Raw genomic sequence first — 14,747 nt, forward strand, 5'->3', positions numbered from 1 at the left:
CCTGACGATCTTCGCGAGCACAGCATACTAAGTGGCACAACAACAGTGCATTGGACTTTGCCCTCCTCGCAACAATGGCAAGACAGCTAGACGTACATAGTAGATGTGCCAGTAGGAGGCACAGCCACTGCTCGCCTGTGCATCTTGGGAAAGATGATGTGCAGAGTATCTGTGAACGGGATGATGAGATAATGTGACCGATCAGGCTTGCCTTCCCTCTATAGACATACTTGCATACTCCGTACATACTCTGCCCTCATGATAGCCTGACTCTTTGCCCCCATCGCGAATTCAAGAGGGAAGAGATTCCACTGGTTGACGTCAATACCCGTCCAGTCTGTTCCCGGACTCCACAGCCCAGAGCACGATATACCAAGATATAATTTTGCTATAGCATTTCTTCAGGCTCAACTGGACCAATCAATGTCCACAGAATCTCTGAGGCTCCATTAAGTGGGGGGCAGCAAGCTCGAACTTGTTCTATTCTTGGTATATTTGGTACGATCACACTATAATAGTTGTTTAACAAACATGGCCTGGGATAATCTCTGCCACCTCAAATTTAACCCTTCACACAGCCTTATCCAAGCACGCAGATGAGCCCAACGTTCAATTGATGGGCGGGACTCGCTCACACTTTCACCACCCATGGCAGGCTCCGCTTTTGCGCCCTTGCTCTGCGGCGGGAGAGCGCTCGGGCTAGATGCTGGCGGGACCTTCCTATGCTCCCAAGTCCGGCCGGTGTTTGAGAGAACGATGACAGGAAATTACTCTGTCAAATCGGTCTATCAAAGGAGAATAACGTGGCATTGGCAAGATTCCAAATTTATCCCCAACCTCTCCACCCCATCATTGGGCTAACCTTCATAACTATATGCCATTCCCTCCACACGGGTGTCTATCCCATACCCATACTTCCCGCGTGGCATGTATGTAACTGGGTTGATAGCATGTTTACGAGAAGAGCCTGACCAAGCATAATGATATTGTTATACTTAAGATATATCCGCCAGGCAGCTAGGCTGACACAGCGGGAGGAGGTACTCCGTCTACTCAATCAAAAAGCAGAAGTCTCGATGTCTGTCCTTCCAGTGTCAACGCCAGCGTGCTGCAGGAGCGGCTCTTTTGCTTCTAACTAATGTAACCAAATGCCACCTCAAGACCAGACAGCATGACTATATTCGCCTTCCCATATGCAGGGAGAACAGGGAGGCAAGAATCCGTGTTCCATGGCATAGGAAGAATCGATGGAAAGGCTGGTCTTCAGCCTGATATCCATATCTTAACAAGAATTCGCTTAGGTTCAAGCAGCAGATGATATATTCTGTGCAGATTGTAGTGGTACAAATCGCAACAATTCTGTCCCTTTTCTTTTCTTTTTCTTTCCCTCTTTTTCCCTTATCACTTTCCTTCCTTTGGGATTTGTAGTCACGGAACAATATTCCTTTTCTTTTTCGGTGACAGACAGGCCCAGATCGTGCGGTTAATTCTCCTGCCGTATGCTTTACCATCAAGGTAGCGCATGCCGGTCTGCCGCTGTTCGCCAAACCTGGCCACTACAAAGCCAGGGCATCTATGCAAATGCAGAGGTGGCCTGTCGCTGGGACCAGAATTTTCACTCCAAGAGGCCGCCAGCATTCAGCACGGCCCCCACATCCACATCCGACAAGAACTCATTCAGCCTCCGTCTCGCTGAGCCCCTGGCCAAATAGGTAATTGCTATATATCTTTCCTTGGTCCGAGAGGCTCATTAGAAATCTTTTTTTTTTTCTATTTTCTATATATTTTTATTTTTTCTTTTTTAGCTCCTTAAGCTTATCCGGTAGTTAGTGCGCACGCTATACCATGCAACCCACTATTGCATGTCTCCAGATATACACAAATGTGGTGGGAATGAAGCAATATATTGCATGGATGCTCCAGTGAAGCACGATACTCGGTGGTTAGAATACTTATTTACGAAAGGTGGGCCCCCTGATTCTCACCCTTAACTTCGGTGTTATATGATCCAAGACACAACGACCTAACTGGGCCCTTAACGCGGTATTCGGTGAAAAGGAATATGAACTGGAGCATGTATTTCCACCTGTTGGCGAAAGAAAGAACCAAGGAAAACGGCTCGCATCCAACGTGGAACAATATGGCTGGACGTCAGTCGCCATCAGATTGTGTAGCGACAGTTGGTGGCTGCAGTCGATCGCCAACGTTATATAACATACAGAGTATGGAGTACAGTTTAGGCCTATCTGCTTCTATTGTGCTGGCCACGATGATCATCGCGACTAGTAAGGCTGAGCAAACCGCTCTGACGCTTGGTGTTGGAACCCAAGCCTGGTCTTTTTTTTAATTCTTTTTAGTCCGATTTATCACGTCGTATGTAAAAATAAAAAAAAAAAAAGAAGAAAAAAGAAACAAGCAGTAGGTTTTATAGTCATCCTTTCCTTTTTTTTTTCCCTCTCTGGCTGCTTTGACAAGAAAGAATATGGTCCAGAGTATGTATGTTTCCTCATCTGCTCCCTTATCCCAGGTACCCAGGCTTGGGTCGTATTTCTGGACCCTTGCGGGCTTTTATCCTGGCCGTTCGACCGCTGTCAAAATATACTTGTTTACCCCCATGCTCCTCGCCTAAACATCCTGGGAAAGCTTGGCCAAGCCAGATCTCCATAGTCAAAATCATCCCAGATTTAACCTTTCCTTACTGTACTGGTACATCTTGTACCTCCCGAATTTTGCAAAAGGAGAACGTGGCTTGTCTTTTGCTCCTATCGTTTCTTTTTCTTTTCCTTCACTATTTTTTTTTTTTCTCTTTCTCTTCAGAGTATTGGATCGTCAACGCCTCTCGATCAACCACTGGCTCCTGACTTGCGTCAAGCGTGATGCTTCCTTCACCCATCGGGTCGAGGCTGCTAGGGTGATCCTCCGTTACCTGACCGGATAGCTCAGATATCTTGAATTTGCCCTTGAAGGGGTCCGGATATGTATTCCCGGCCTGCTGTGAAAGGTCATTCCCCCATGGTGGCCATCGATATGGTATAGACCACAGGCATCATTCGACCCCTGTTCTGTGGCCAATTTCTTCAATATCTCCGGATCTCGCGCTGTTGACCTTTGGCAGGACCTTTCGTCGGCCTCGTTTGCTTCCCGTTTGCTTCTCGTTTTGCCCCTATGTTTCTTTTCTTTTTCTTCCTTTTTTTTTTCTTCTTGAGGTTTTCCCGCTTCGCTTCTTCTCCATCTATCAAGCTCTGTTTTTGCAACTTTTCTTTTCTTTTTTTTCTTTCCCCCTTCTCGATTCCAGGCTGTGAGAGAGCACAGCTAGGGGGGTTAGTGGATCCGCCTCCCATCATCCCTCCAAGCTGATCTCTCTTCCTTGATATTATCTTCTATTTTTAATATCAAGGGTTAGCTAGAGGCCATAGTCAATACGAAGGTACAGGGTCACCTTCCAGGAAAGGAGAGGTTAAACGGCACAGGATTGTAGAATTCCACATCAAATGCTCAAAATAGTGCATAGCTCCAATTGCGAGCACAACGTGACGGGCAGTCTCGGCATGATTCCTGATGGCAGTGTTGTAGCTCAGCTGCAAAAAAGGAAAATTTTCCAGCCTTGACAGCTCCGTTGCAAGTGAAGATAAACTGTCCTCGAGTTTCCTCCTTGTTTCTGAATCAATTCAGCATCCTGTCAACTTCCTTACCCCCGGTGTTTGTGGCTACTTCTCCATAGAAGATCTTCTAGTAGTAAGCCAGCCCACTTGACTCAAAAGAGAAGACCCTCCCAGTCAATGTCTCCTAGTTCGTGAGGTTTGAAATATATTCTCCGAGATCTTTCTCTCTGCCTCATCTGCTCGTCGAGCACTTCCTGATTTCCTGGTATCGAGTCCAGGCATCATGGCGTCGGTCAACATGTCTTGCCCAGAGATAGACAATACATTTGGCCCTTGGGCTAAACAATGCCGTGGAGAGTTTGATTTCACTCTTCTCTTCGAGGAGAGCATTCTCACACTGGTACCGTTAGCTTTCATGATCCTATTAACCCCATTCCGAATTGCATACCTTTTCAAAAAGAAGCGAAAGGTAGAAGATAGCCCTTTGATTCATATGAAGATTGTAAGTATTTCCGTGTACGCTCTGGTTTGTTTAACTTTAATGGATATGGGATGGTATACTTACTGTTAATGTGCACCCATAGACATCTCTTGCAGCATATTGTGGTTTGCAATTGTTACTTGTAATACTCTGGACTCGCCCAAATGTCGATAGAACTCAGCTCTCAATTGCGGTTAACGCCCTCACTCTCGTTGGCTCTATACTTTTCGTCCTCCTTTCATATGCAGAGCACCTATACACGACCACGCCGTCCTTGATGCTCAATGCATTCTTTTTCTTCACGCTAATTTTCGACATTGCTCGAGCAAGGACCTTATGGTTACGAGAGACGTCGGACTCTGGTCAAATTATTGCATGGGGCTTCACTGCCACGGTTGCCTTGAAATTTGTGATCCTGATCCTGGAAGTTGCCGAGAAGAGGTATATGCTCAAGCCAGAATATAAGGCCTATCCGCCCGAGGCCACTGCTGGTATCTTAAACCGAAGCTTTTTCGTCTGGCTCAACTCTCTCTTCTGGAACGGTTTCTCCAAGCTACTCTTCGTTGAAGACCTGTATGACCTTGATAAGCATCTCCTGTCGGAGCGTATCCATAACCGCATGGACGCTGCATGGGAAAAAGGTATGTTGGTCAGTCCGCGTTGTCTTTAGGTATCACAAAAGTAACGTTGTTTTCGCATAGTCAAATCAAAGACGCCAAATTCCTTGCTCCTTGTTACTTTCAAGGTCTTGAAATGGCCGCTCTTGTCAATCGCATTCCCACGACTTTGCTTGATCGGATTTTTGTTCGCCCAGCCATTCTTGTTGAACAAGGCAATTCTCCTTGCTTCCGAACCCATTACCGAACAGACTACCAACCAGGGATATGGACTCATTTTTGCCTATGTTATTGTATACGTTGGTTTGGCCGTAAGTCTCAATTCCGTTTTGTCCAATAGTGGTGTATTACTAAAATCCGATTCCAGGTTACCATGGGCCAATATCAGCATTTGACTTACCGTGCTATTACCATGGTTCGTGGTGGTTTGATCTCTATGCTTTACCGCAAAGCGACCGACATAAACATCCAGGATGTGGACCCGGCCTCATCCATGACCCTTATGAGCGCTGATATCGAGCGTATCGTTCAAGGATGGCAGACCATGCATGAACTCTGGGCAGCAGCAGCTGAAGTCGGCATTGCCATCTTCTTGCTTCAGAAGCAGCTCGGTGTTGCTTGTGTTGTGCCAATTGCTGTTTCGATTCGTAAGCATACCATAAGGTTTTTGTTTCGCACTTCAAGCTGCTGACTTTTGAACATAGTCTCTCTCTTCGGATCTGTGATTGCAATGAACTTCGTAATGGCCCATCAAGCGTCTTGGTTGGAGGCCATCGAGCGCCGTATCTCTGCCACCAGTGTGATGCTCGGGTCCATGAAGGGAGTGAAGATGTGTGGTTTGAAGGAGGTTCTCCTGACGAATTTGCACAATTTGAGACTGGAAGAGCTGAACATTTCCAAGAAGTTCCGTAAACTCCTGATCTGGAATATGGGTTTTGGTAAGTCAATCCAGCCCAATTCTTAATATTTATATCTGTGGCTGGACTGATCAATGAATGCAGCATTTGTCTCGCAAATCTTTGGACCTATCATCACATTTGCTGTCTTTGCCGCTATTAACAAAAACGGTGGTGGCAACGCCATTTTAGATATCAGTCGAGTGTTCACCTCGCTGTCCCTGTTTGCGTTGCTGTCGGAGCCGTTGCAGTCATTGATTATGTCCTTGGTGACATTCTTGGGTTCAGTCGGATGCTTCACTCGTATCCAGGAATTTTTGGACAAGCCTTCCCGAGTTGATTCCAGAAGACAGCCGGAGGAACGAGCAAACCTCTTCTCCCTTAGCCAGCAGACACTTGCCCTCTCCGATAAGGATGCCATCAAGAATAATGAAAAGGCCACCAGGAGCTCCACCACTCCAACTCTCAAATCGATGAAATCTGGCGGTTCGTTCCCGTTCAAAGGAATGCCCCTTTCCAACCCCGAAATCGACGCCGTTGCAATCCGTGATGGGTGCTTCGCGTGGGAGAATGAGAAGGGCGCCGTTCTGAAATCTATCAATACCACCATGCCCCGCTCCAAGACCACCGTCATTGTCGGGCCTGTCGGCTGTGGTAAATCGACTCTTCTGAAAGCTATACTTGGTGAAGTCGTCTGCCTCGGAGGAGTTGTCGAGGTTGCATCCATGAACATGGCCTTCTGCGACCAAACCGCCTGGCACATGAATGAGAGCATCAAGGACAGCATTGTCTCCGTTTTGGACTGGGATGAAAAATGGTATTCAACTGTCGTACAGGCCTGCGGTCTCGCACAGGATCTTCGACAGCTTCCCCGCGGTGACCAGACAATCGTAGGCAGCAAGGGTATCGCACTCAGCGGTGGCCAGAGCCAACGTATCGTGAGTTCTTCCTACTATTTCGTTTTCCCCCTTCTTCCAAGCAGACGAGCTGACCGTTTCGTAGGCACTTGCCCGAGCCATCTATGCTCAGAAAGACATTCTCATTCTCGATGATGTGTTGAGCGGAATCGATGCTGCCACCGAGAATCACATCTTCCACCATTTGCTGGGAGAAGAAGGATTGCTGCGACGACTTGGCACCACGGTCATCATCACTTCGTCTTCGCGTAAGTTGGGCCTCTTAGATTGTCACAATAAGCGATCGTTATGACAACACCCCTGCTAATATCAAATCACAGCCAAGCGTGTTCCGTATGCCGACCATATCATTGCCCTTAGCGCCGAGGGCTGCATCGCCGAGCAAGGCAAATTCGACGAGCTCAACGCCTCCGGTGGCTATATCTCCAGCTTCAACCTTCCCTCGCCTGACTGGCTGTTCAAACCAGAGCCAGAGCGCCCTCTACCGGCGCCGGCTGTCATCGATGACACCCCTCAGACGTCTGAAGAGCTTGAGGCCGCGGCCAATCGACGAATGGGCGACATGGCCATCTATCTATACTATGCTCGATCCATCGGTTGGCCAACCACCCTCGTCTTCATGTTCTTCATCAGCGCATTCGTTTTCTGTATCTCGTTCCCAAGTAAGTGATATCTTACCTTTTTTTCTTTTTTTTCTTTTTTGGCTCTTTGAAGATGATGCTAACTTGAGCCATAGCTATCTGGCTGAAGTGGTGGGCTGCCGCCAACGTCGAAGCACCCTATGAGAGGCTCGGTTACTACCTGGGTATCTATGTGATGCTTGGTGTCCTTGCCATCATCTCTCTTATCCTTGGTTCATGGCAGATGATCATCACGATGGTCCCCAAGTCCGGAGAAGCCTTCCACTTCACTCTCCTCAAGACCGTCCTGTCCGCTCCGCTGTCATTCTTCTCCACCACCGATCAGGGTGTGACGATGAACCGATTCTCTCAGGACCTGCAGCTCATCGACATGGAACTTCCCGTTGCTGCACTCAACACCTTTGCGACTTTCGTCCTGTGTTTCGCTCAGATGGTCATTATCGGTGTTGCATCGGTCTATGCTGCCATTTCATTCCCACTCATCATCGGCCTCCTGTACATGATCCAAAAGTACTACCTGCGCACCTCTCGACAGCTCCGATTCATGGACCTCGAGGCCAAGGCGCCTCTGTACTCACAGTTCACCGAGTGTCTCAACGGCCTGGCCACTATCCGCGCCTTTGGATGGCAGGAAGCCCTCGAGAAGAAGAACCGTAAACTGCTCGACCGCTCCCAGAAACCGTTCTACCTGCTCTTCTCCGTGCAGCGATGGCTGACCCTGGTCCTCGACATGGTCGTCGCCGGTATTGCTGTCCTGTTGATTGTCCTGGTCATCAAGCTCCGTGGAACCATCAGCGGCGGGTATGCTGGTGTCGCTCTTCTGAACGTCATCCAGTTCAGTCAGAGTATCAAACTGCTTATCACTTTCTGGACAACGCTTGAAACCCATATCGGAGCCATTGCCCGTATCAAGGTGTTCAACGAGACCGCCCAGTCTGAAGAGAAGGATACCGAGACCACCCAACCTCCGGACAACTGGCCTGCCCAGGGAGGAATCGAGTTCCAGTCTGTGTCTGCAGAGTACCGACCAGGCGAGCCCATCCTAAAGAACGTCACCCTGACCGTCGCTCCAGGAGAGAAGCTTGGAATCTGCGGTCGAACCGGAAGGTAAGATTTATGTCTATTCCCCAGTCTGCTCCCTTGTGCCCCGTTGAGGAACGGAGACTAACAAACGTGCGCCAATAGCGGAAAGAGTTCTCTCATCCTAACAATCTTCCGCATGCTTGAACTGAGTGGCGGCAGCATCTTGGTTGATGGCGTGGACCTCAGCACCATCCCCCGTTCAGAGATCCGGTCCCGTATCACCGGTGTATCCCAAGATGCTCTCATCCTCAAGGGCTCTATGCGCCTCAACGTGGACCCAACAGGCACTATGGCCGACGATGCCATGATCTCCGCGCTCAAGAGCGTGCAGCTATGGAACATTGTCAACGAGAAGGGCGGACTAGACGTCGACATTGACGAGTTCCATCTCTCCCACGGCCAGAAGCAGCTGCTCTGTCTTGCTCGGGCAATCCTGCGGCCCAGCACTATACTTATCCTCGACGAGGCCACAAGCAAGTAAGTTTCTATCCTTGGCCACCAACCTTCTTCCTATGATCTTCAAGCGGGTCCCGGCCGGGCCAACCTTCGCCTCGGCTCGTTCAATCATTATTTTTCTTTTTGCATATGACCGGGGAACATCCAACAGCTAACAAAACCAATCTTATAGTGTCGACAACAAAACCGATGAGATCATGCAGCGAGTGATCCGAGAGAAGCTGTCTTCTCGCACCATCATCGCTGTTGCACACAAGCTGGACACCATCCTCGACTTTGACCGGGTCGCCCTCCTGGACGGTGGCGAGCTGCTCGAGTACGACGACCCGTACACCCTTCTGTCGACCGACTCCTCCTTCAGCAGGCTGTACTCCAGCACCATGGCCGAGACGCCAGAGGATGTCGAGATCATCAGCGTCTCAGACGAGATGATCAGCACGCCAGCTACAGGGCGTAACAGCACATAGTCTTCTTCCCCCCTTCCTTTCCCTCTTTCCTCTCCTTTTTTTCTTTCTTTTCCCCTTCCTTTTCCTTCTCTTTTTTATATCTTCTTTTACACCTTATAAAGCTTACATGGCTGCCATTGCTTTTAAGTTATTCACACAAAATTACTCCTGCTGGGTATGCATAGATCGCCATGGCCCTGATCTAAGTATCAAGGAGCTACTACTAGTCACCCTTCCCTTCCTTGCATTTTCTTCTTCTCTTGATATTCTGGCGTTTGGTGGTATCATCATGTCTGGTCGGCCCTGGTCATTTCCTTAATTGCTCATTCTTCCTTTCCGATATCCATCTTCTTCTTCTACTCTGACAAAAACAACAGTTTATGTTTATTGTCTAATATCTAAATTGTCACTGTCACCCGACATCTTTTTCATTCCCTCGTCGAATAAATCAATAAATGTCTTCGTCTTCATCGTCTTCGTCCTCATCGACTCGTAAATATTAAACTTCTGTCTTCTTCTTCCCGCCTTCTAGAAGAATCACGTGTCACCACGTGTGTAAGCGGCAGAATCGTCTCCACCAATCACAACTATCCAAGGCTCCGCCCCTACCAGCCAATAGGAGGTCACCATCCTCTTCCGACCCGCTTACTCAGCCGTCTTGCCCCAGCGACTTACCTATTCGGTTAAAGGCGGTCTGGGATATCCGGCCAATCAGAAAGCAGGAAACCAACAAGACCAAAAGTGGGCAAAAAGTGGACTTTTTCTTCTTTGCCTTTTTTTTTTCTTCTTCTTCTTTCTTCCTTGTCGGTTTTTGCATCTTCTTTTAGTCTTTTCATCGTGCATTTCCATCGACATCGAACATCGACATCTACGAGATACAGAGACAGACACGAGAGACGCTCGTTTTTTTTCTTTATTTACAGAGTCTATGCCGCGGACGTTTTCACTGGCGCCGTTGGGAACGTCTCGTCCAGTTCTAATATAGGTTAATCATTCTGACACAGACATCCGGGTGGAGTCTCCCCCCCCCCCCCCAAGATCTCTTCCTGTCATCGAACAGCATCAGCATCGATTATAACAGTGCATAAACGTCGACACGGTCCGCCCGACGTAGCACGGGTCGACGATGACCATGTTCCATCGCCCCGTTGAGACTATCTAAAGACTACCATTTTTCGACTTATATATATGGTATAACATATTATACGACAGTGATGACGGCGACGACGCATCATACGACGACCAAATCTCGCAAGCCGGGCACAAAAGGCGAAGGGTCGTCCCCCCGCGCCGCGCAAGCGCCGCCGCAGGGCCGTCGGGAGCGGTGCGGCGGACGACTGCTTCACCTGTGCGAACAGACAGGTTCGATGCGACAGGCGGCGGCCGTACTGCACGCCATGTCTGGATACGGGGAGGCAGTGTGCCGGATACAAGACGACGTTGACCTGGGGCATCGGAGTGGCCAGCCGGGGCAAGCTACGGGGCCTCTCTCTGCCCATATCCGGTGCGAAGAAGGTCAGCCCGGCCACGGCCAGCGGGGAGGGAACCTCGCCGCGCAGCGTGCCAAAGCAGGCTCCGGTAGCTGAAGCGGTGGCTGCTGCGTCAGTAGCGCCAGCGAGCAAGGGCGGCAAGCAGCCGCAGAACCTGAAACAAGAAGGTTCAGGAACGCACGAGTTTATACAGACGCCAACGTCACCGTGGTCGGCGATAAACGTGACGCCTCCACACAGCACCGGCAGGACGAACGAGCCTGCATATTCCCTGCCGCCGTACTCGTCCTATAGCCCCCTGGATGCGTGCTGCTACCGGGCCGTACCAGCACCGCCCAAGGTCGAGCCCGCCAACTTTGGCTACTCGGGGCTGGCATCCCCCTATGGTTCTCCTCCCTACGGCAGCCCGTTGGAGCCTTACTCTACCGCGCCCCTGCTGGGCCGGAAACGGTCTCCGGACGAGGAAGCCGACGACCCGGAGCAGCCACGGGCGGTCTCGTCCGATGTGACGAGATATCATGATGATAACAGCCACCACCAGCGATACTACTCGACGCCCGCCTTTTCGCTGAACCAGCCGTTCTCGACGACGTGGATAGGGCGAAACCCACGGATGCGGTACCTGATCGGGTACTATACGGAGGTAATAGCCCCAGTCATCGTGACGTTCGACAGCCCGACGAACCCGTTCCGGCTGTACCTGCTGGAGCTGAACAAGGACAACGAGGCACTGCAGCCCGCGATCGCGGCGCTGTCGCTGAGCAACATGCGTCAACGGCGGCGGAACTGGGGCCTGTCGACGGGCAAGACGGTGCCCTCTCGACGGTCTCTGCAGGCGCACTGCCGTATGACGGACCGGGCGTTCGAGGAGGCGTTCGGGGTGACGACGCCGGAGGAGCAGCTGCGCGAGGAGTCGTACCACAAGGGGATGGCGATACGGTCGATCAACGCGCAGCTGGCGGACCCGGTCCAGCGGCGGACGGACGCGGTCTTTGCGACGCTGCTGATGCTCTGCCTCTTCCACATGTGCGACACCGGGCTGGCCTCGTTCCGCAGCCAGTTCGCGGGGGTGAAGAAGCTGTTCATGATCCGAGCGCGGGCCGGACCAAGGGCAGCCACGACTCCGAGGTGATGAAGTGGTTCATGCGCATGTTCACCTGGTTCGACACGATGACGGCGACCATCAACGACCGGGACAGCCAGATGAACGGCTGCCTGCTGGAGGTGACGACCTCCGGCCAGGACGAGTGGGCGCTGGAGAACCTGGCCGGCTGCGACCCGCGCCTCTTCCGCGCCGTCGCCCAGCTCGGGCGCCTCAACCAGCTCAGCCAGGCCCGGCCGGTCGACAACTCGACCCTTCGCATGGAGCCGCCCGTCCCTACCGCCTCCCCGCCGCAGTCTCTGGTCCACTACTCTTCTCCCGCCGTCCCCGTCCCCGCCGTCCCCGCTCCCCTGCCCGGCATCAACGACCCGCGCGCCGAGTTCTGGCGCGAGTGGCACGTCGTCCGCCAGAAACTCGAGAGCTGGCGTCTCCCCGACCTCCCCGCCACCCACAGCCCCGTCCCCTCCCTCTCCTCCACCACTTCCACCACTTCCACCACTTCCTCTTCTACCGCCCTCTTCTCGGCGCCACTGCCGGCGTCACCGCTCTCGCACGTCAACCCCGCCAACCTGCCGGAGATCTCGAACATCTCCGAGTCGTTCCGCTACTCTGCGCTGCTGTACCTCGAGCGGCTGGCCCACCCGACCACGCCGTCGGCCCACCCGCGCATCCAGACGCTGGTGACGGCGGCGCTGCACTACATCCGGGCCGTGCAGTCGGACGTCTTCCTGCTGTGGCCGCTCTTCGTCGTGGGCAGCGAGTGCACCGAGGAGGGCGACCGCGCCGTCATCCGCGAGCGCTGCTGCGACATCCAGCGCGACTCGGGCTTCGTCAACAACCTCTCCTGCCTGCAGCTGCTCGAGCGCATCTGGCAGGAGGAAGACCCCAACGGCGGCCACGCCACCCAGGGGGGGCTGCTGGGGGGGCAAGCCTTTCGGTGGCGCCGCATCATCGACTCCCAGCGCCTCACCGACGAGTACATTGTCGTGTAGCTATCACCATCTATATCTATCACCATCTCTACCTCTATCTATCACCATCTCTACCTCTATCTATCACCATCCATCTCTACCTCTATCTATCACCATCTATATCTATCACCATCTATATCTATCACCATCTATATCTATCACCATCTCTACCTCTATCTATCACCATCTATATCTATCACCATCTATATCTATCACCATCTATATCTATCACCATCTATATCTATCACCATCTATATCTATCACCATCTATATCTATCACCATCTATATCTATCACCATCTCTACCTCTATCTACCTCTATCTACCTCTATCTACCTCTATCTACCTCTATCTATCACTATATCTATCACTATCTATATTACTACCATCTATTACTCTATGCAGCAAGAGGCGAAGGCGGCCCGAGCATGCAAGATGACGTAAGCCCTCATGTGGAGGGTAGCTTACTAAGCGAGGCAGTTCGTAGGAGTCAGAGTAAGAGTAAGACTAGGAGAAGGCGGTGGGTAAGAGAGGGAGTAAGAGAGAGAGTAAGAGAGAGAGTAAGAGAGAGAGAAGAAGAGAAGTGGTAGTAGGAGTAAGAGGGTAAGAGAGGGTAAGAGAGAGTAAGAGAGAGAGGGAGAGAAGTGGTGGTAAGTAAGAGAGAGAGTAAGTAGAAGGTACATAGTAAGTAGGAGTAAGAGAGAGAGAGAGAGATGACTAACCCTTGCTCTCTCTTACTCTGCTTCTGCCCAACTGCTGCCTTGCTGTAACCACCTTACACCTTACTCTACCACTTCTGTGACCACCACTTCTGTGACTACCACTTCTACTCTGTGACTCTTCTATGACTATGACTCTTACTATGACTTCCAGGTACGCTCGTAGTGTGCTCCAGGTATGCTCGTAAAGTGCTCCAGGCATGCTCGTAGTGTGCTCCAGGCATGCTCGTAAAGTGCTCCAGGCATGCTCGTAGTGGGCGTGTCTGCGTATCGCCGTGACGGCAGGCCTGGCGGGTTCTGGGCGGTTCGCAGGCGTTCGTCGGCGGAGGCGCAAGGCTAGCCTCGTACTGTCACGTCGTCACGTAATTACGCCAGCAGAGATTTTTTTCTTTCACGCACAAAACAAGGAAAAAAACTTCTTCCTCTTCTTCTTCCGCCCTTCAAGCGAGAGACACAGAGAGACAAAGACACAGAGAGACAAAGACACAAGAGAGACAAGAAGGACAAGAAGTGAACAGTTTCAGGCTCGATAGACCGGTTTATTCTCCTTATACGTCTTACGCTTCTTCTGGTTGTTCGTCTGCTTCTGGCATTCTCCTTTTGCAGGCTGCAGGCCCTGGTCACCGAGACCGGACAGGACGACAGAGACACGATAGACGGCGACATAGACGTCGACAGAGACACGATAGACGTCGACATAGTCGTCGACAGGCAGAGATATAGACACGATAGACGGCGACATAGTCGACAGATATCGACGATATCCTCACAGCCAGCCAGCAGCCGGTAGAAGCACTGCGCAAATGCTCCCACAGCACTCCCTCTGCCTCCTCCTCCTCCTGCCCCCGATAGGCACCTCGCCACGGTGACTCTCCTCGTCTCTCTCTTCTTCTTCTTCTTCTTCTCTCTTATCCCCAGTTAATACTCTTTTATAATCATTCTGTTGTCGGTTTTTTCCTACTGCCACCTCCGGGTGATGCTATAATGTATCACTATTCCAGCCCCCCGTCCGGGTGGTCTGCTTACGACGGCTACACTCCCCCCTCGCCTCACTACTCCCCCTACTACGGACCGCCGCCTCCCTCTGCCTCTGCCGCCGCCGCCGCCGCCGCCGCTGCTGCTGCTGCTGCCGCTGCCACCGCTGCCTCCTGCGCGCCCCGGGTTCGCCCGCTTCCTCACGCCACCGCCCAGGTCGAAAGAAACACGCCTACAGGGCCAGGCTTTCTCGGGCACGAAAGAACTGGAGCAGCAGCCAGTCGGCCTAACAGCCAAGAACGGCCAACCAGACAGCAGATACCAAGGAGTTCTTGGGAAGCCCCAGAGCCCG

The 14,747-nt window shown here is 51.7% G+C and overlaps 3 protein-coding genes across 3 annotated transcripts in view; all 3 read left to right on the forward strand.

Moving 5' to 3' along the window:
• Positions 1–3,885: 3,885 nt before the first annotated feature.
• Positions 3,886–9,160, forward strand: MCYG_02928 (ABC transporter; the record flags this gene model as incomplete). Its single annotated transcript, XM_002847376.1, has 11 exons — positions 3,886–4,104; positions 4,187–4,732; positions 4,898–5,011; positions 5,068–5,347; positions 5,405–5,638; positions 5,702–6,534; positions 6,599–6,761; positions 6,834–7,175; positions 7,244–8,261; positions 8,340–8,714; positions 8,866–9,160. The coding sequence occupies 11 exons, from the start codon at positions 3,886–3,888 to the stop codon at positions 9,158–9,160; spliced, it is 4,419 nt and encodes a 1,472-aa protein (XP_002847422.1).
• A 1,193-nt stretch (positions 9,161–10,353) lies between these two features.
• On the forward strand, positions 10,354–12,723 carry MCYG_02929 (conserved hypothetical protein; the record flags this gene model as incomplete). Its single annotated transcript, XM_002847377.1, has 3 exons — positions 10,354–10,654; positions 10,749–11,655; positions 11,724–12,723. 3 exons carry the CDS (start codon positions 10,354–10,356, stop codon positions 12,721–12,723), a joined length of 2,208 nt encoding a protein of 735 aa, XP_002847423.1.
• Positions 12,724–14,391: 1,668 nt separating this feature from the next.
• Positions 14,392–14,747, forward strand: part of MCYG_02930 (vegetative cell wall protein gp1) — a gene marked incomplete at both ends in the record, with an annotated part of 1,507 nt that continues 1,151 nt past the window's right edge. Inside the window, one exon of the mRNA XM_002847378.1 lies at positions 14,392–14,581. Coding sequence (XP_002847424.1) covers positions 14,405–14,581 — 177 coding nt within the window. The remainder of the gene's footprint in view (positions 14,582–14,747) is intronic.

The sequence above is a fragment of the Microsporum canis genome, genomic scaffold (assembly GCF_000151145.1).
Source record: "Microsporum canis CBS 113480 supercont1.3 genomic scaffold, whole genome shotgun sequence".
NCBI lineage: Eukaryota > Fungi > Ascomycota > Eurotiomycetes > Onygenales > Arthrodermataceae > Microsporum > Microsporum canis.